Source organism: Gaeumannomyces tritici (genome assembly GCF_000145635.1).
Source record: "Gaeumannomyces tritici R3-111a-1 unplaced genomic scaffold supercont2.10, whole genome shotgun sequence".
NCBI lineage: Eukaryota > Fungi > Ascomycota > Sordariomycetes > Magnaporthales > Magnaporthaceae > Gaeumannomyces > Gaeumannomyces tritici.
In genome coordinates this window covers 732,793-752,170 of record NW_008804554.1, presented here as the reverse complement: position 1 = coordinate 752,170, position 19,378 = coordinate 732,793, and the positions used below count along the sequence as shown (strand labels likewise).

The following is a 19,378-nucleotide window of genomic DNA, read 5'->3' as shown; positions in this document are numbered from 1 at the left end:
GTTCCGAAAGCATAAAAGCATAAATTTTGTAATAACGTGCAATTCGTGCTTATCCAAAATCAAAAGGCGAAAAGCAAAAAAAAAAAGTTTAGTGCGAAAGATAAAAACCTTTTGCAGCCATTTTAAGCCCGTGCAATTATTGGTCCAGCCGTTATTTGTAGCAATAAACTCCCACTTTTAAAAAAGGGCCAAATTTGCAAAAAACCATTGCTTTTGCACGCTTTTCCTTTTAAAAATAATAAAAAAAAGCAATAATACTTTCGTAGCCGAAATGCATTCGATAAAAAAGGTTCAAATGCGTAACCCAAGGTTTTTACGTTGCAAAGCCCGGGCTTTAGCAAGGCTTAAAACGATCCCGTTACCGGTTTTTCCCTTTTGCAAATTACCCTTATTAGCGTTATACGTATTTTCCGGCTTAATAACGGCCATTTCCGGGATAAGGAAGCGTTTTTACCATTGCTTTATTATATTAATAATAACCTTTTAAACCCGTACAAATTTTATCCGCCGGGCCTTCCCGGTACGGATTTTTAAATACCGGCTTAAAAAAGCTTATATTCAATGCTTCCCAAACGGCTAAAAAGGCCTTCCGTTGCGGAAAATATTTTCGGCAAAAAACCGGATTTCCGCGTGCGTTGGTAAAAGGCCTAAAGAATTTTGTAATAAAATCCAGTTAGCTAAGCGCTTTTCCTGCTTAAAGGCTATCCGTTAATACTCCTTTTGTAATTGCTAAATAAGTAAGGCGCCTTTTATGCAACCCCTAAAGGTAAACTTTGGGATCCTATATAGCCGGGCGGCCCTCCGGATCCCTCCTTTTGTGCGCACCGCATCAAAGGCTCGCTTAACGTCTTCTTTTATATACCGCTTCTTTGGCATTTGGGCATTAAAATGCAGAAAAAAGTAAGGAAAACGGATTAGAATTGACGGAAATAGGAGGGCGGGAGTACTTTAGAAGATTCCATGTTGTGGGCTTACAGAGTGCGCGGACAGGGGGTGCACTGACTTAGCGTATTCCTCGGCCGCCACTCGGAACTCCTGGGGGATATCGTAGTAAAAGTTATAAAGTACCACGGCAAAGGTCCTTCCGATCTTGTGAGATGGGCACTTTTATGGCTCAGGGAAAAGCAGTTCCTGGAGGTATTGCACTACGTGAGTAATCCAGATGTTCCCTCGATCCCTCTCCAAGATGGATTGGACGGGCTTCCTGCAAACATGTTCCTATTTATATCCCCCATTTCTTCCATTCCATGTGCCATTATGTCTGCTATCTACCATCTTCTCCTCTTTCTACTGTCCTTTCCTCTTTGTACTATCCTTTCCTTTTTACTATCCTTTCTTCCTACTCTCCTTTCCCCCTTATACATTTCCCCCCCTTACTTTACACTTACTTTACACTGCCCTTGGTTCCATCTTGTCACGGGGTTAGGCCGAAGGCCGTACGAGGTGATTACGATAAAGCAGAGAGTCTGATTGGGTCTAAAGTCCTATATCACTATAGGGTAGAAACAACAACTTCAGCTTGGGGAGGAATTAGCCTGAATTGCCTCCCACAAGCTGGCTTTGACCCATGGCCTCCTTGGCCCTTGTCACGTGACGGACCCTTGTGGCCTGAGGCTCATGGGTCCCCGCGGGGAGGCTCGTGCCTGTTGGCTCAAGCACCCCTTGTGGCGCTGTGGCGGTGATCTGACCGCCTCCCTGTCAGATCCCCTTACAGAAAAGCACGGATCCCCCACCCAAACTAGTCGCGGTACCTTGACAGTTTGTGTTGCACGGTGACTCCGCTATTTTGGGGTTAAATAGTAATACGCGCGGGGTGATATAACACTCCCCCTTTTTTAATAGCCAGAAAATATCAAGCCGACATCGGGTACTAGCACACCAACGGCATAAGGAGGTTGGCCTCACGGGGCATGTACAAAGCAACTATCAAACGCGGGTATCTACAAGGTGAACTCCCTACTGGATATTCCGTTAACCTCGTTAAAAGCTCAAAGCTGCCAATGATCCAGCGCACCGCACACTGATTCTACACGGCAACCGTGCAAGGCGACGCTCAGTCCAGGCTCTCCTAGTGTTCATCGCAAGCCTAGCATCACCGATTCTCGCTCCTCCGGCCGCGCGGGTGCGGATGCAGTCCTGGGGCCGACCTCGCCCTTATGCACGCGATTCAAGCAGTGAGAGCAACGCCGGCGGTCAGGGTCAATGGGCAGGCGCATGTTGCCAAGTTACCGCGAGGCATGAGCGGTGAGGTTGGGCTGTCGACATGCTTGGATGCTATGGGCGGAGAAATGCACGGAGAAATAGATGCAGAAAGCTGGGAGGCTAGTAATCCCGCCCCCAGCCCCTTTTGCTTCGATATCATGGTTAAGGAGGAGAGAGCAAGGACATGAGCAGGGAGGCGGCGGCAGCTGGCGGCAGATTCGAAAGATATCCCGTATCTTGGCTTGCTGGCACTTCCCGAGCGAGGCCAGCTCCGCTTGCTTTAGGGAAATCACTGTAACGTCGAAGGAGAATAGCATTATCTGAAAGCAAGGCTGTGATTCCACGGAACAACCAGGTGTAGTTCCCACCCCAGTCGGAGGAATGGCGTGTGTTTAAGCCACGGGCTCCCTGGAGGCGTTCGCAAGCCTAATTACAGTTTCAGGTCAGCCGTCAACGGCGTGCCTCGGTGAGCGGAGACAGGCCTCTTTCTCTGGTTCGGCCCCCACATGACCCAGGCGCTGGTCTGCGGACTATTGGGCAGGCGGGCGAGTGGCAAGGTCGAGGCTGTCGACATGTTAATATATCCCTGCGCTTACCGAGGGGGTGGACAGGCTAGTAAGCATTACCCAAGCGTGGTAGTCCCCGCACCGTTTATCTGTACCGTAGGCGCGGGGTTTGAAGATCTTGGAATACAACGGGGCAGCAGACGGGTCCAGGCGATATCACGGGGGATTATGGATCGTGAGTTCATAATACGATGAAGTACGTAGTGTTGAACCACCGCACAATTTTGTGTCCGAGCAGCATGGACGGCATGGATATGAAGCATTTCTATGGCACTGGAGCGCAAGGCCCCAAAGCCGACAATTCCATCCCCAGTCGACAGCGGACGACAGCGAAGCGAAGAAAACGGCCAAGACAGCCAGCCGATAGGAGCTGTCTATCAATGTCAAACACCAAACACCAAACATTAGTACATACGAGGTCGCGGGAGCGGCGCATTGCTGCAGCCCCGGCTGGCAGCCCCTGAAGCGATCCTCCCCATTTGCTTTTAAACGCCTGGGATCCCCAAGACTCCAACAGAACGTGCAGCCCAACGCTCGCTGGAATCCCACCAATCAGGCGGCCGGCACGGCGGCGACATGACGTTGAGCAGCGAGATTGGTGACCCCAGTGTCAAGGCTAACCGAGGACTGGGTGGGGCATCTGGCCAGGCGGCTCCGGTGGTTTCAAGATGCTGGTTCTGCCATCTTGGCGGTTTTTTAACGGGCCAAAAGTCCGGGTTGCTCCTTTTGGTGGTCTGTGAAGATTCCGTGGCAGAGAAAAATCACGCGGGTTTCTGCAGTGCTGTCCCCCCGCCTGCCTGCAAATCCAAGGGATGGGACGAAAGGGATCGACGTCTGGGGTAGGGTTCAGACGGGCGGGTACCCGTCGTGTGGCTACACTGCCAAATGCTACGGTACAATGTACCACAGTACAGCTGAGCCTTTTCCCGTTCTTCTCCATTCTGGGTGTGCCGTAGGTCCCAATGTTATGGTAGCCAGAAGGGACGAACTTTCGGCTCTTGATGCTTGTTCTGCGTCTCCAGATAGTGGCCAAAAACGACAGCAGCTGCAGAGTCGTCTCTCACCATGGCCCGGCTAGAAAGTCAGCTCCAGTGCCCAGCACTCCGTCCAGCGTGTCTGACAGGGGTCCATGCAGGGCCCTCGATCCTTCTGAGCGGAGCCGCCGCCGCTGCTGCGGGACGAGGTGCATGGCGCCCGTCCGATATTCCAGACGACCCCTGGCCCTTCCTCCCGCCCCACGCTCAAATTCTCCGGAATAACAGGACGCAGTCGGGGGCGGTGGGAGGGCGTGTGTGGCCCCACGGCTTCTGCTGCCAGCCAGCGACGTGCCGCCAGCGTCTGTCTACCCGCGGACCAGGGTTTTGGCGATGGAGGGGCAGGGAGAGAGTGTGTCGAGGCGGGAGGATCAAGGGGGGGTTGGTTGGAAACAATCAAGATATATAAGTCGTGCTTCCTCTGCTGCTTGGACTGGATTTAGATCTTCTCTCCCCATCGCACCATCAAGCGTACTCACAGTCGTTCCTTTTCCAGTTCCTTCACCCTAGTCATTCCTTCGCCTTCCGGCTTCTGTTGATTCCAACTCTCTTTCTCGTAAGAGCCAGTACTCTCATTCTCACAGGCCAGACCTTTACTTCTCTCCAGCCCCAGATACAGATCCCTTTTCTTCAGGCCTTTCCTGCCAGCAAAAAAACAACAAACACTCTCAACCGCCAAGATGAAGTACACCGTCCTCGCCACCGCCCTCGCCATGGCCCACCAGGCCTCGGCCCACTACTTCTTCAACAAGCTCATTATCAACGACGTCGAGACCCGCAACGACGAGTACGTGCTCCTCAACACGCGCCAGGCCAAGTACAACCCGACCAAGTGGGCTGGCCTGCGCGACAACGCCACTCCCGACGGCCCCGAGATGCGCTGCAACGTGGGCGCGTTCCAGTCGCAGTCCCGGACCAAGATCGCCGACGTCAAGGCGGGCGACAAGCTCGGCTTCAAGCTGGCCGTGGGCGCCATGGGCCACCCGGGCCCCAGCTCCGTCTACCTGTCCAAGGCGCCCACGACGGTCGACAAGTACCAGGGCGATGGCGACTGGTTCAAGGTGTACGAGGACGGCGTGTGCGACAAGTCCAAGGACTTCACGCGCGACGCCTGGTGCTCGTACGACAAGTCCGTCATCGAGTTCCGCCTGCCCAAGGACGTGCCCAACGGCGACTACCTGGTCCGCGTCGAGCACATCGGCCTGCACCAGGCCCACTTCGGCCAGGCCGAGTTCTACATGAGCTGCGCCCAGGTGCGCGTCACGGGCGGCGGCAACGGCCAGCCGGGCCCCATGATCAAGTTCCCGGGCGGCTACAAGAAGGACGACCCGTCCTTCAACTTCAGCATCTACAACGGCTTCAAGCCCTACCCCATGCCCGGCCCGGCCGTCTGGACCGGCGGCAACAGCGGCGCCGCCGCCGCCAATGAGACGGAGCCCGTCCAGCAGCCCGTCCAGAAGCCCACCACCTCGCTGCCCGCCGCCACCAAGCCGACCTCGTCTGCCGCCCCCGTCGCCGGCATGCCCACCACCACCTCCGCCCCTGTCGCCAGCCTCCCCACCGCCTCCTCCGCCCCTGTCGCCGGCAGCTCGTCCGCCGCCGCTGCCCCCGTCGCGTCCGGCAAGCCCAAGTGCAACAAGAAGGCCCGCCGCCACGCCAAGGAGCTCCGCATGGCTGAGCAGTCTCAGTAAAGAGCGTGCGACCATCGCATCCATCCCCCGACATCCCTCCAAACCAAAAAACAACCGGGGTGGTGCGAGCGCCACCCTCGAAAGGCAGGCAAAGGCCAAGCGCTCCCCCTTTCTGTGCGCCGCCATCACCACTCGGTGATGGACGGTGCAAAAAAAACATCTGAATCTCGACGCCTCTGTCTGATGACGGCGCGTATTCTTTTCAAACCTGTAAATATTTCCGGAACTGGAACGCATGGTGTGTTTTCATCTTTGTGCCCCTTTTGTACCTACCTCTCTATGATAGCGCTTCCAATGGGATCTACTATCGTCTACTCTTGGATTCTGCCTTGATGATTGCCTGATGCCTTGCGTGTTCCTTGTCGTTTCCCGTATGGGCTAGACGCAACCAACCCCGACGGCCCGTGTCTAATCGTCATTGAACTCTAAATACGGAGCGCGAGGTTCCTCCAATTTGTAAGTCGCAGCTCCTGGCGATATCCGCTGCCATACCCACCCGATTCCATTCCGTAGCCTCCGTCATGCCTGCCTCCATCACAAGGGTGCATCCAACCCACCAGGGACGATAGATGGCGGACAGCAGCCGCGGTCGGAATACGGATAGTAGAGGAATGTGGCCTCGACGTCGACGCTTCCCATTGGGCTCTCGGGTCCCAGCCAAGGGCACCGCCCCGAGTTTGTGGAACGCTAGGCAAAATGGTCCGAGACACAGCCCCTCGAACTTGACCGTCGTCGTGTAGACATACCACCCTTGTGCCCAGCAGCCATATCATCAGGCCAGTCTTCAGCTACCTCTCGTTTCTTACCTTCAGACCCTTCAACCTAAAACAGGCCAGAGCAGCAACAGCAGCGACATGCCTAGGCAATACATCAACGCAGTCTACTACCCCAACTGGCGCGTCTACAAAGACCTGCCGCCCTCTGCCCTGCAGGTCAAATGCATCACGCACATCTACTACGCATTCGTCGGGTACGTCAGCCAAGAGCTTTCTTCCCAGAGCTACGCGTGCTCCCGAGACAGACAGGTAGAGACACTAACGGCAGACCCGCGCCAGAGTCACCGAGAGCGGCAAGATCAAGGTACGTACCCGTCTCTCCCACTCCTACTCCAAAGACGGAATGCGACGAGCAAATGCTTACCAGCACACCTCACCAACGCCAGCTCAATGACGAATGGGCCGACCTGGGCATCGACGTGGACGGCGTCAACGGCTGCATCGCCGCCGTGGCCCAGATCAAGCGCGACAACCCGGGCATCAAGACGATCGCGACCTTTGGCGGCGGCGAGGGCAGCGGCCCGTTCCCGGCCCTGGCCGCGAGCTCGCGGGCCCGCAGCACCTTTGCGGCGCAGGCGCGCAACTTTGTCGACACGCACGGCTTTGACGGCGTCGACAGTGAGCAGCCCTTTGCAGCCAAACCTACCCCTGGCCCCTCCCCCTCCCCCTCCATCCCGATCAGCTTACTGACCCCACACAGTCGACTGGGAGCAGCCCGCCAATGACGCCCAGGGCCGCGACTACCTCGCTCTCATGCACGCCCTGCGCGACGCCCTCCCGGCCCCGCGCTACGTGCTCGCCACGGCCCTCCCCTGCGGCCAGTGGGCGCTGCGCCACATCCCGCTCGCGCACCTGGCGCCGCTGATCGACTACCTCAACCTCATGTCGTACGACTTCTCGGGCCCCTGGACCCCGGCCGCCGGCCACCAGGCCCAGCTGCGCGCACCACCGCCACTGCCGCCGTCGGACCCGCAGCAGCAGCAGTCGCCGTCGGGCCAGGCGGGCGTATCATACCTGATCGCGCACGGCGTGCACCCATCAAAGGTGGCGCTCGGCATCCCCGCCTACGCGCGGTGCTTCGCGGGGGCCCGGGGCCCCGGGGACGCCTACTCGGCCGCCACCGAGGTCGACTACCGCGACCTGGCCGCGGACGCGGTGGACGGGCTGGCGCGCGTGGACGAGGAGGCGGGCGCGGCGTGCTACGTCGACGAAAACGATGGCGGTGGCGGCAACAATATGGGGTTCGTGTCGCTCGACACGCCGGAAACGGTGCGCCTCAAGGCGCGCTACGCCCGCGCAAACCGGCTCGCCGGCCTGTTCTACTGGCAGGGCGTGGGCGACGTGGACACGCCCGGCCGGAGCCTGGTGGCGGCCGGGTGGCAGGAGCTGCGGGCGCCGTATTCGGACTAGGGGAGGAGGAGGAGGAGGAGGAGGAGGAGGAGCAAGGAGCAAGGAGCTCTGGCGGCCGATGGGCCGTTGTTGGTAAAACAAAACAAAAAAGAAAGAAAGAGAAAGAAAAACGCGGGCGAGGGTGGGCTATTTGCCTAAGGACCCATGCGGACTTGGTGTAGTGTAAGCAGTAGAATTATAAAACAGGATTCCTATGAGTCAAGGTCATTGCCATCTTTGCAGTGTTGGTTTACCACGAGCTATTGATCGGGGATATTCGACCGGTGCGAGAGTAGCCAGAAGAAGCCGGGGCTCAAGCAGCAGCGTTGGATCCAGCCGGTCCGGTTGTGTGCGCATTCACGACCGGAAGGACCAGAAGTACACATGACACACATGGAGTAATGTGATGACAAGTCCCCCAATCGTGAGAGGGGGAGGGACGAGTCTTTCGTGATCTGGGGATAACCTCGGCTACATAAAAAGACAACCATCCTTGTCCACCACCAACAGGACTCTTCCGAGCACTAAGGTAATACAGACCTTGAACAACAAAAAGCAAGAGCAACATGGCCTTGAGAAAGCTCATACCCATCACGCTTAGAGACATGTATAAACAACTGAAAGGTACCGAGATCAAACTCTCTAGCTCCCCGTCAGTCGGAATAAAAATACCGGCTCGACACGGGCAGCCTCTCGGTGCCGTTGAAGGCGATGCGCCTTAGCCGACCGCTCCTTTTTCGTACGCCGCCGTCTTTAATATTAGCCACCCAAATGAAACAAGCGACACAAACCCACGTCTTTCCCCACGGTTCCAACAAGTAGAAAAGAGAAAATCACGGTACTGACAGGAATGGCGAGTCGGCAACGGACGCTTCATCCTCCTCGTCCGACTCCTCACCCCCTTGATGCGCGGACCCTGCCCCTCCGTTTCCGCTCCCCCCAACCCCGCCTCCACTGCCGCCGCCGCCGCCGTGCATCTCGATGATCTCGACGATGGACTCGTCGTCATCGTCGTCTTCGGGGCCGTCCTCGCCGATGAGCGGCAGCATGCCACCGAACCCGCCGTGATAACCATCATGGTCATCATCATCTTCATCATCATCTTCATCATCATCTTCAACATCATCTTCATCATCATCGTCGTGACCATCCTCATAGCCGTCATCATCACCACCACCACCACCACCCCCATCGTCCCCCTCCTCTTCATACCCCTCGCGGCGGCAAAACACCCCATCTCCCGCGACGCGCCACGCCCGCCCCGCCATGCGCACGTACTGCACCGCCAGCTCCCAGGCCTCGCGGTCCGCGGCGTCGCCCGACTCGAACTCGCGCAGCTGGCGCCAGTAGCCCCTGCGGCGGCCGTCCACCATGGCGCGGATCACGAGGCTGTAGGCCGCGTTGCGCTCGATCCACAGGTCCTGCGGGTCCACGGGCCGCTGCCTGCTCCCCAGCCGCCGCCTGGTCCTCTCCAGCACGTCGCCAAAGACGTCGTCGTCGTCGCGCGGCACGACCTGCACAAACAGCCGGTCCAGGGGCGGCAGGTGGCGCACCAGCGTCGCGAAGTGGGCCGAGAGTGGGAACACGGCCACGTACGACAGGGAGCGCACGCGCGGCGGGATGAGGCGCTCGTCGTTGGGGAACTCTCCCGCGCCCAGGAGCGCATCTAGGATGGAGGGCGGCCGCTTGGTGTAGAACTCGGGCGCCGAGTAGACGCGCGCCGAGGACCCTTCGTTGAGCAGCACCGACGTCCAGGCCCGCGCGGTGAAGAGCCGGCAGGGGACGCGTCGCAGGCCCTGCTGCCTCGGCGGGGCGGAAGAGGACGAGGGCTGCCCTGGGCGCGTCGCCTCCCTTTCCCTTTCCTTTTCCTTACCCTTGCGGGAGCAGCCCACAGCTGCGCCGCGGGCCGGGGCCGACCCACCGCGGCGGGCGCGCGACAGCGACAGCAGGTGCAGCGAGGGCCCGAAGCTGCAGGCGTCGCCCAGGAACACCATGCGCGACAGCAGCGACGCCAGCATGCGCGGCGGCGCCACGAGCGTGAGGCGCAGCGGGTCGACGAGCCCCAAGATGACGTCCCACAGCCAGTTGTTGTCCTCGTTGTACGTGACGGACCGCTCCGGCTCGGGCTGGTCATCCACGACGCGCGAGACGCGGCGGCTGCTGCTGTCCTCCTGGTCCTGATGACTGTCGTCCTCGTCGCCACACTGCTGCTGCCGTGGGGACTCCTGCACTCGGTCCGTCACGTCCTCGTCGTCGTCGTCGTCGTCGTCCTCGGCCTGCAGCCGGTACATGCCGGCGAGGCTGTCGCCCACGACCATGGTCAGCGTCAGGACCGAGGGCCCAAGACCGTTGGTCCTGACGAAATCGAGCAGCGGCACGGCAGCGACGCGGTCGGCCTCCTGCTCGACCAGCAGCAGCTCCCATCGGTCGACGGGCCAGACGACGTGGCGGAAGAGGACGGGCAGCGAGATGGCGCGCCAGCGCCGGCTGACGGCCGAGGCGCTCTTGAGCGGCAGCAGCTGCTGCGGCGGCGGGGGGAGGTCGCCGGCGGCGGGCGCAAAGAGGCGGGCGCTGGGCTGGTCGTGCAGGCGGGCGTCCGAGGGGGCGGCGGGCCCATCGAGGAAGGTGAAGATGTGCGAGAGCAGCTCGTTGGGCAGGTCCTCGATGGCCGTGGGGGGAGGGGCGGCGGACCGCTCCCTGGCCGGCAGGGCAGGGGTTGGAGACTCGGCCATTGGGGCTTTCTTGTTCGTGGGGTTGACCTCGAGGACTGAGGGGGGGAAGACTTGGCGAACAGGTTAGCTGTGGACTTGACCAGGCACAAGTTCAATTGTTAGAGAGCCCCAAGGTGCTTGTCTCGGCGGCGGCAGAGGCTTATCTCGCCCAGCTGTCTTCTAGGTTTAATGGCGTAATGGCGTCTCTGGGAGCTACCTACCTATGGCATCACAGCTGTTCGTCGAACAGGTCAAGGAGCCAGCCCGCGTCAAATGGGCTCTGTTGAGGGGCGGCGGACGTGCATGGTGGTTGCATCGGCACGGCATGGCAGCCGCCCGCTCAATGTGACCTGGCCATGTGGGGCACGTTGCCGTGACAGGGGCCCTTAAAGTGTCTCACGTGTCAAGCCGTCTCCAGGGATTCCCACACAGAAGAGCGCTGCAAGATGCTGAATTGTATCCAACTAACGCCCTGTAGAATGGGTGTCTCGGAGCGCTTGGCCGAGCATAAACAAAATTCAGGCTCAATGCCTCCCAGCCAGCCTCTTCCAGACCCTTCCGTCACCGCTTCTATATGTTGCCAGCCCGTGTTGTTTTTGTTCTTGTTGTCTTGTGTTGTGTTGCCTTGTGTTGTGTTGTGTGGTTTCGGGCGTGCCGCCTAGCCCAATGCCTCTATCCTGTATCGGTGTGTAGATGTTCTATAAGATGCGCCATGGTAAGGCCCAGAAGAAAAAGAAAAAAGAAAAGAAAAAAAAAAGTGAAAAATCCTCCGCTCTAGACGTTCTCCTCATCCTCATCCTCCTCGTCGTCCGTGTCATTGTCCGTCATGTCGACCGCCCTGCGCTTCTCCTCCTCCTCCTCGGCCATCTCGCGGTACGTGCTCCAGCTGAGCATGGCAAAGGCCACCATGATCATGCCGCCGCCCGCGACGGCGGCCCCGCTCAGCGGCTCGCGCTTGACGACCCAGTCGGCCAGCGCCACCGTGAAGATGGTCAGCAGCGCCGCCACGCTGCTCAGCACGGGCCCCGTCAGGCTGATGAGCACCAGGAACGAGCCGGCAAAGGTGGCATTCATGACGACGCTGACGAGCAGGTACCACGCGACGTCGCCCGTCGGCAGCTCAAACGTCTCGATCCCGAGCACGTGCAGGAAGGGGAGCGGCAGCCACAGCACCGTGAGCGTGAAGAGCCCGATCAGGCTGCCGAACGTGTTGGCGAAGATCATGCCGCGCCCCGGCGAGCAGCCCTCGGGTGGGCAGGCGAAGCGCTTGTACAGCACCTCGTACAGCCCGTAGAGGACGGACCCGCCGCCGATGATGAGGTTGCCCAGGAACCGGATGCCGGGGTCCTCGCCGGGCCCCGCCGTCGCCGCCCTGGCCAGCAGGGAGGCGGCGCCGGCGTCGGCCCCGTCTCTGCCCGGAGAGGTGATGGGCGCGCCGTGCACGGGGGGAGGATTACGGGCACCTCCATCACCGTACGCAACAACCATGACGCCGACAATAGCAATGCCGACGGCGATGCTCTTGCCGAGGCGGAGGCGCTCGCCGAGCAGCGGGACGCTAAAGGCGTAGGCGAAGAAGGCGCTGCAGTTGTAGATGGCCGTCAGGTCGCTCGGCGTGGTCATGTTGACGGCGATGTACCAGCTCAGGCCGGCGACCGTCAGGGACGTGGTGACGACGGCCGTGGTGCGGGCCAGGTAGCGCCAGGGGCTGAAGCGCTGCTCGCCGTAGCCGCGCGGCAGGTCCAGGTTCTGGCGCTCGACCATGACGGCGGTGGAGCGGATGAGCCAGACGTGGCGGCGCCAGAAGACGGGCCACGGCACGTCGCGCTTCTGCAGCCGCAGGATGGCGAGCTGCACCGGCCAGAGCATGGACCAGGACCCGTGCGTCAGGTAGAGCATGCAGTAGGGCTTGGCCCAGCCGGCCTTTTGCACCACCGACGCCAGCTCCGTCTGGACCGTGAAGGAGACGAGCGAGATGACGAGGAAGACGCCCGCGTACGTGTACTTGCGCCGCGCCGCCATGGACGCGGCGGCCGACGGCGGCGAGCGCGACCGCAGCGTGGACCGGCGCGAGAGCGGAGGCATCATGGGCGTGGTCGCCGAGCGGGGCGTCAGGGGCGCCGCGTCGGACGACGAGGCCGTCACCAGGCCGGGCGAGCCGCGGCGCTGCGGGCTCGAGTAGTTTGTGCGCCCGCGGTCAGGGTCGCGGTCGGGCTTGTAGAGGAGGGGGGTGCCGGAGCGGCCTTCGGTCGGACGTAGGAGCCCGGGGCGTCGGTCGTCCATGGCGGTTTGGAGGGAGGTGGTGTTGGCGGCGGCGAGGCTATGCTCTGGGGCTGGCAGCGCCAGACGAGACAGCGCAAGCGTTGCGACGCGAGCAGCCGGGATCGGGATCAGCAGCGTGTGCCGCGTCGAGTCTAGTTTAGGTAAAAGATGACAACAAAAGGCAATGGCTCGCAAGGGAGGGTGGCGGCGGTTCGTTCAGCCTCCTGTCAGGGGAGGGGCCGGTGTCGGGAAGGGCTGCGGACAGGCCACGGCATGTGCCTGCGCCTGCGTCTGCGCTGGAGCCCGTGATGGCGGACAATGACGTCTTGCTGCTGCAGGGGCAGTCATGGGACTCGCCATCAAGCTGGCCCCAACCGAGCGTGTCTGGCGGGTGCTGCTCCGGCGGCTTCTCGCCCGTGTCTTGTTTTCCTGGTCGGGTTTTAGTCTCGCTGCGTCGGCGGCTATGGTTTTACTGGCGCGTGCGAGGGCAGTCGCCAGGACACAGCACAGGACAGTGAGCACGCAGGTTTTATTGGGATCATTGAGCACAGGGAGAACCCTCTGCCCCCAAAAGTTCAGGGGAGCCACAGGTCACAGGCCCAGCATTGGGACAAGATAGCGCCCACCGCCCCACCTCATTGGTCATCCACCCCTTGCCCTGAACCTTTGGCCGTGCTGGGCTTTGTGAGCTGGCCGCGCAAATCAGAATCTCCTTCGCCCGTCTCACACTCCCACAAGACAGGCCTCACCGCTGCAGAGCAAAGCACGCAATCGAGGGCAGGAAATACTGCGATAGACACTCTGCTAGCCGTCAATTGAGGCCCCCGGGGCAGAACAGGCCCGAGGCCGCCATGACTCCTGCGACTCCTCCGCTCCTGGCTCATCTTATCGGTGTTGGCATTTGCTAAAACGTGAGCGCCGAGCCAAAAGTTCAGCCAAGAACGTAATATCTTATGTAATTCCAGCCTCTGAGCCATGCCTTGTGGCGCATGCTGCGAGAACATGGCGAGGCCATCGATAGACAATGACCTGGCCCTTGTTGCTTGTCTTTTTACCTATCCAGCATGGGGCGGCACGCAGCACATGCTGTTCCATTAGGGAAGCATCCGAACCAGCCCATCAGATAAGAAAGCAGCCTCAAATCAATAAGGCGGGGTAACCGCCATCCCATCCGCCGAGACGCCGACATCATGATGTAATTACCCAGCGCAGCATCAGACCGGGCACAACACACCAACATCGTCGTTCCCCGTAACGTTCCCCCCGACTCTCGGGCCAAACGCCACGCCATAAACCCCACAATGCCCTTCCCGTACAAGACTGTCCTCGTCACGGGCGCCACGTCGGGCATCGGCCGCGCCCTGGCCGAGCGCATGGTGGCCAACGGCATCTTCGTCGTCGCCGTCGGCCGGCGCCGCGACCGCCTCGACGAGCTGGCCGCCAGGCACGGGCCCGAGAAGCTCGCCGTCGAGCAGCACGACGTGGCCGACCTGGCAAGTCTGGAGGGTTGGGCCAAGGAGTTCGTGCTATATACTGTACCTACCTAGGGTAACATCTTTACCACCCTCATGGGACACAACTAACAACAACCACGACAGCATCACGACCAAGTACCCCTCCCTCGACTGCATCGTCCTCAACGCCGGCGTCCAGAACACGACCGACTTCACCCGTGCCCTCACCGACGACGGCGGCGGCGCCGCCGCCGACCTGGCCGCCACCGTCGCGTCCGAGACCGCCCTCAACTACCTCTCCCCGGTCCAGACAACCGCCCACTTCCTCCCGCACCTCTCCCTCCGCGTCGCGTCCGGCTCCCCGGCCGCCATCGTCCTCGTCTCGTCGGGCCTCGCCCTGGTGCCCATGGCCCGCTGCGCCAGCTACTGCGCCACCAAGGCGGCGCTGCACTCGTTCGCCTGGACCCTGCGCTCCCAGCTGCGGCACCACCACCACCACTCCTCAGGAAACGGCCGCCGCCCCGGGATCCGCGTCGTCGAGATCGTCCCGCCCGCCGTCAGGACCGAGCTGCACTCGCGCCAGCCCGACCTCGTCGCCGCCGGGCTCGGCGACTTCGGCATGGCCCTGGCCGACTTCACCGACGAGGCCTGGGCCGGCCTGACGGCCGACGACGAGGACGACGAGGACCGGGACGAGATCATCGTCGGCCCCACGCGCGACAAGCTCCACGCCGTCGAGGAGCCCAGGCGCGCCGCGTTCCGCCACTTTGACAAGCTGATGCGTGAGTCGGACAACAAGGCTTGAGAGGCGTGCCTTGGTTTCGGAAATTGCCCGTGGGGTCTCATCGACCTTGGCCTTCTTCCCTGCGAGCATGTTTGATGAACACGTCTGTCTATCCTTGTATGCTATCATTTGCAACCCGAAATCCCGGGCAACCAAGATACAGGAAAGTTACATCGCGTAAAACAAGAGTTGCATCAAGGTAGATGACCATGGCTATTGTATTTGTCTATGGACGACGGGACGGTAAAACTCGTAGTTAAAAAGAAAGAAAATGGCAGAGCAGCCTCGCGAAACACCATAGTCGCAGGCCCATCGCTCGCCACCGTCCCTGTCACTGGCCATCCCACTACTTCAAACCATTTCTGAAGGCCGTGCTGCAGGAGGGCAATGTATGCCCTCGGCCGCTGCCGGGAGAAACCAAAAGAAAAGAAGTCTCGAGAGATTGCAGGCATGATGCCAAAGCGACCACCGTGTGAACCAACCGGTTCCCAAAAACGCAAATATCAAACCAGAGCAAAGAAACGATAAAAAAAAAAGTCAACAGCGAGAGGGTCCATACGCGAGCAGGACGAGCAAAAATGGAGGCGTCCATCGACTAAAACCGAATGAACGAATGAGGCGAGAAAGAAACAATTCATGGATGAAAGGGCGGATCCTCGTTTGACGTGGGAAATGTGCAAGTCCCAAGATAAATGAAGTATCGACTCTTATTCCCCAATACCCAGATCCACCACAAGTTGAAACGAACCAGGAAGCGAAGACCAGAGTGGTCGGAGGACTCGAAGGATCTACCCACGAGGCCCAGTAGCCAGGCTACAGACACCTGCTCTGATTCGTTCCAGGGCGAAATGAACATGATCGACCCCCCAGGCCGGCGCGGGAACTGTCGTCCACTATGGAGGGGAGGCGCGATATCGCGAGAGAGATACTGAACGAAGGAATGAGAGACGTGGGCGCGAGGCATGATCGTTAATTACGTTATGTAAGAAAACGTCTTGGCTGTGAAAGGAACGGTGGCAATGAGATGAGAAAACAAAAGGCCAATGCAAGAACAGTCCCCAAGAAAAAAAGAACTCCGTTCGTGAAAGTCCACAAGGAAACCCCTCCACATCTTGGCTTGTCCAGAAGCTTAGGCGACTGGGACCGCGCCGGGGACAGTCTTGCGCTTCTCGGCGCCGCGGCCCAGGACGATCATGGGTGCCTTGCGCTGGCCGACTGCCTCGTTGCCTTGGGGCTTTCTGGTACCCTTGAAGACGCTGGCAAAGGACGATCCTCCTACACTGCCGCTCTCGTTGTCGCTAGCGTTGCTGAGGCTGTCAACACTCTGCTGGCGGGCCTTCTTCTGGCGGGAGCTGGGGCGGTCCGATCCAATGGCGCCCCAGCTGCCGGTCGAGGTGCGGGAGCTCGGAGGGGCGCAGTCATCGTCGTCGCCGTTGAGGCTGCCGGACCCGCTGCGTCCGGAAACAGACTCACCGTCCTCAGTAAGGGGGGTGGGAAGCTCCTCAGCGATTTCCGAGATGGGGCTAGCGGTGCCCGAGCTGCCGGTGCTCTTGACCTCGCGGCGCGTGATGCCCGCGCGGACAAGGTTGCTCAGGGCAGAGCGGCGGGTACGGCCGGCAAAGTTCTTGCTGCCGTCGTGCTTGGAGGTGGGCTTGGTGCGAAGCTCGTCAAAGCTGGGAGGGCCACGCGGCTGGCGAACGGGATGCTCCCCGGCGCGAGCCTGGCCAGGACCGTAGCCGCCAGTCAAGGGGGTGAGCGGGAACGAGGCCGTCTTGGGGCCGGGGGTCTTGGAGCCGGACTCAAGGAGCGAGACGGAGAGAGAGCCATCCTTGTTAGAGACCGACCCCGACTTCTTGTGGCCACGACGGAAGGCATTGGCGCTCGGGGGCGGCAGAGGAGCATGCTGCTCGGGAGACTCGAACCTGCGGGGCGGCGAGTTGTTACGGAAGCCATTGTTCATCTCGGCCGGTGGGGGAGACACCTGCACGCGCGGCGTCTGCTGAGACTGGTAACCACCGTTAAACTGGTCGTACTGCTGGTTCTGAGCGGTGCTCTGGTCAAGGTAGTACGAGTTCTGTCCGGTGGCGGGGTCAAACACCGTGTAGATGGTGCCTTGACCGGTGGTCATACCCTGCATCAGCATGTTGAGATGGGCCTGTTGCTGCTGCTGCTGCTGCTGCTGGTACATGTTCTGGTAGCCCGACTGTCCATTGAGGTTGAGGTTCTGGAACTGCTGCTGGGCAGCCTGCAGGCTCATGAGCTGCTGCTGAAGGCGCTGCTGCTGCTGAGCAAGGTACATGTTGGTGTTGACGAGGTTGGCGTAGACGGCAGGATCCATGTTCTCAGGTGACTGCTCCTCGATGTGGATCTCGGGAGGAGCGAGAATCTGATCAGCGGTGTAGAGCTGCTGCTGGAGACGAGCCTGCTGCTGCTGAATAGCCTGAGCTTGAGCTTGCTGCTGCTGGATAGCCTGAGCTTGAGCTTGGGCCTGGGCCTGCTGCTGAGCCTGGGCTTGAGCCTGCTGCTGGGCTTGTTGCTGAGCCTGCTGAGCATAGCCCGCAAAGGCTTGCTGCTGTTGTTGCTGAAGGGCAAAGCCAGTGGGGATCGAGGTCCTTGGGCCATTAAGGATAGAGTCATGGCCGTAGCTAGCAGCCATGGAGTTCCTGTTGCGGGCCTGGGTGGGCACTCCGGTCACAGTTCCGGAGGCGGCAAAGCTGGCAGCCGTCGCAGACTTGGGGGCAGTCCGCAAGCCTGCGAGTAGGTGAGCCCTGGCAGTGGTGCGGGGAGTCGGGGCGGATGGCTCGACGGGAGACTTGAGGGCATCGAATGACAGAGGCGCGACACCGCCACCACCACGGCGCGAGGCCAGGCCGCCGGCCGGGCGCATGGCGAAGTTGTTTGCCTGGGACATCTGAGCGAGACCGCCTGCGTCCATTGCTCAATCGACTTGAGCGTCAAGTACTTGGATTCGAAAAGAACAGAATGCGGTAGCCGAGGGCTAGGACAGGCGCAGTTCCACGATGAACGGCCAAATTAAAACGGGATAAATAGCCGAAGGATGGCAAAACTCTGCGAAAGGACGAGATGCTATGCGTTAGTCGAGCGGGAGAGGTTCGACGTGATAATCGACTTGAGCCGGTGATGTTGTCCTGGTCGCGTCGAGTTTATTTCTGTGTGAAACAGGCGGTAGGGGAATGATGCCGTTGCAACGCGGCGTGCTTTAAAAACAACGATCCAAACCCAACGGCCGCTATGTGGCAATAAGAAGGGAAAGGGAAACTGACTGTAAGAATTGGCGATGCTTGGATGATGGCGTCGCGCAAAGAACGAGTATTAATCAATCTTCTAAACGCAGAAAGATGCAGACGGCAAAACAAAGGCGAGAATGAATGGTACGCCCCAAGGGTCGGTCTGGCGAATGGGCGGCTGAAGACGCTTTCGGGAAGCGGCGACCGTCGCACAACGAGAGAGAGGCCGTCTAGGATCCAAGCGTTCCAGGCGCTGGAGGTGAAGAAAGACCGGGTTGGCACCGTCACGGCAGGTGCGAGTTGCGCAAAAAGATGTTCGACAGGAAAGGTGCCCTTTGTCTGAAAAGGGATGTCAGCAGGCAGCCAGCGCCCAGGGGCGAGCCAAGCCCACGGTGCGGGGTGCGCGGACCTTTGGTTCTTTGTGGCAGGAGCCAACGAATGAGCGCCGAAAGCGATTACGGCCTCTGGGCTGCAAAAGAACAACGCAAGAGCGGGTGTTTCTCCCCTTCCGGCGATCAACGGTCTCTGATGGAACAATCCTTCACGGGCTGCCGATGGACGAGACTTGTTGAGTTTGTGCGGCGTCGATGGGCGATCGGGAATGGCGCTTGGGGGCGTTTTTCGGCGGTCGGGACAAATTATGCGGCGTGGTAATGTGGTGACGATGTGCCAGAGGCGGTAATGAAAAGAGAAAGGCGGCAGAATAAAGTACAAAGAATTAAATGCGGTCTTGTGGTATCTGGCGATGCGTGTGTGTGTTCCTTTTGTGAAAATCGACGGTGTGGTGGTTTCCAACTCTTCTCCTGGAGATAGATGGTGCCGAGTGCTGTGCTTTGCTGTGCAGTGTGTGCTGAGTGGTGCGGAAGGTACAACCGACGGTTAACTGTGCGCTGGACGATTGAATATCGAACTTTTTTTGTGATTTTTTTTTTTCTTTTTACGATGCAACACTCCGGAGAGGAAAAGGATCTCTAGAAATGTGGAAAAAAAGTAAGACTAGCAGCAGCGACGACGGACCAAATTCGAAAAGGGAGAGGGAAGAAGAAAAAAGGAAGGGCGGTGTGTTGTTGAACAACAGAAAGGAGGAAAAGGGAAAAGAAAAAAAGCAGGAGAGGAAAAAAGGAGAAGACGAGAGAGGGCTGGCCATGAGAGAAAACAGCAAGCGGCGGATGGAGCTTCGTGTGGCAGGCCAGGGGGCGGGCGTGATTGGCCCAAAGTGGCGAGTCGTCCCCCAAGATGGGGACTACACCTCCAGGGCAGA

General features: G+C 59.7%; 6 protein-coding genes across 6 annotated transcripts; 3 read left to right on the top strand and 3 right to left on the bottom strand.

Moving 5' to 3' along the window:
- The first annotated feature begins 4,026 nt into the window (after positions 1 to 4,026).
- GGTG_13103 (hypothetical protein) lies at positions 4,027 to 5,815 on the top strand. The gene has a single exon (XM_009231005.1). It carries the CDS (start codon positions 4,483 to 4,485, stop codon positions 5,491 to 5,493), a length of 1,011 nt encoding a protein of 336 aa, XP_009229269.1. The 5' UTR covers positions 4,027 to 4,482; the 3' UTR covers positions 5,494 to 5,815.
- A 423-nt stretch (positions 5,816 to 6,238) lies between these two features.
- On the top strand, positions 6,239 to 7,707 carry GGTG_13102 (hypothetical protein). Its single transcript, XM_009231004.1, has 4 exons — positions 6,239 to 6,463; positions 6,549 to 6,573; positions 6,656 to 6,887; positions 6,970 to 7,707. The coding sequence occupies exons 1-4, from the start codon at positions 6,348 to 6,350 to the stop codon at positions 7,677 to 7,679; spliced, it is 1,083 nt and encodes a 360-aa protein (XP_009229268.1). The 5' UTR covers positions 6,239 to 6,347; the 3' UTR covers positions 7,680 to 7,707.
- Positions 7,708 to 8,491: 784 nt separating this feature from the next.
- On the bottom strand, positions 8,492 to 10,390 carry GGTG_13101 (hypothetical protein; the record flags this gene model as incomplete). The annotated part of the gene is made up of 1 exon (XM_009231003.1): positions 8,492 to 10,390. The coding sequence occupies one exon, from the start codon at positions 10,388 to 10,390 to the stop codon at positions 8,492 to 8,494; it is 1,899 nt and encodes a 632-aa protein (XP_009229267.1).
- A 753-nt stretch (positions 10,391 to 11,143) lies between these two features.
- On the bottom strand, positions 11,144 to 12,652 carry GGTG_13100 (hypothetical protein; the record flags this gene model as incomplete). The annotated part of the gene is made up of 1 exon (XM_009231002.1): positions 11,144 to 12,652. The coding sequence occupies one exon, from the start codon at positions 12,650 to 12,652 to the stop codon at positions 11,144 to 11,146; it is 1,509 nt and encodes a 502-aa protein (XP_009229266.1).
- Positions 12,653 to 13,570: 918 nt separating this feature from the next.
- GGTG_13099 (hypothetical protein) lies at positions 13,571 to 15,046 on the top strand. The gene is made up of 2 exons (XM_009231001.1): positions 13,571 to 14,150; positions 14,230 to 15,046. The coding sequence occupies exons 1-2, from the start codon at positions 13,933 to 13,935 to the stop codon at positions 14,888 to 14,890; spliced, it is 879 nt and encodes a 292-aa protein (XP_009229265.1). The 5' UTR covers positions 13,571 to 13,932; the 3' UTR covers positions 14,891 to 15,046.
- On the bottom strand, positions 14,981 to 19,190 carry GGTG_13098 (hypothetical protein). The gene is made up of 3 exons (XM_009231000.1): positions 18,527 to 19,190; positions 18,154 to 18,456; positions 14,981 to 17,938 (listed from the first exon to the last, which is right to left on the bottom strand). The coding sequence occupies exon 3, from the start codon at positions 17,802 to 17,804 to the stop codon at positions 15,999 to 16,001; it is 1,806 nt and encodes a 601-aa protein (XP_009229264.1). The 5' UTR covers positions 17,805 to 17,938; positions 18,154 to 18,456; positions 18,527 to 19,190; the 3' UTR covers positions 14,981 to 15,998.
- Between the last annotated feature and the right edge of the window lie 188 nt (positions 19,191 to 19,378).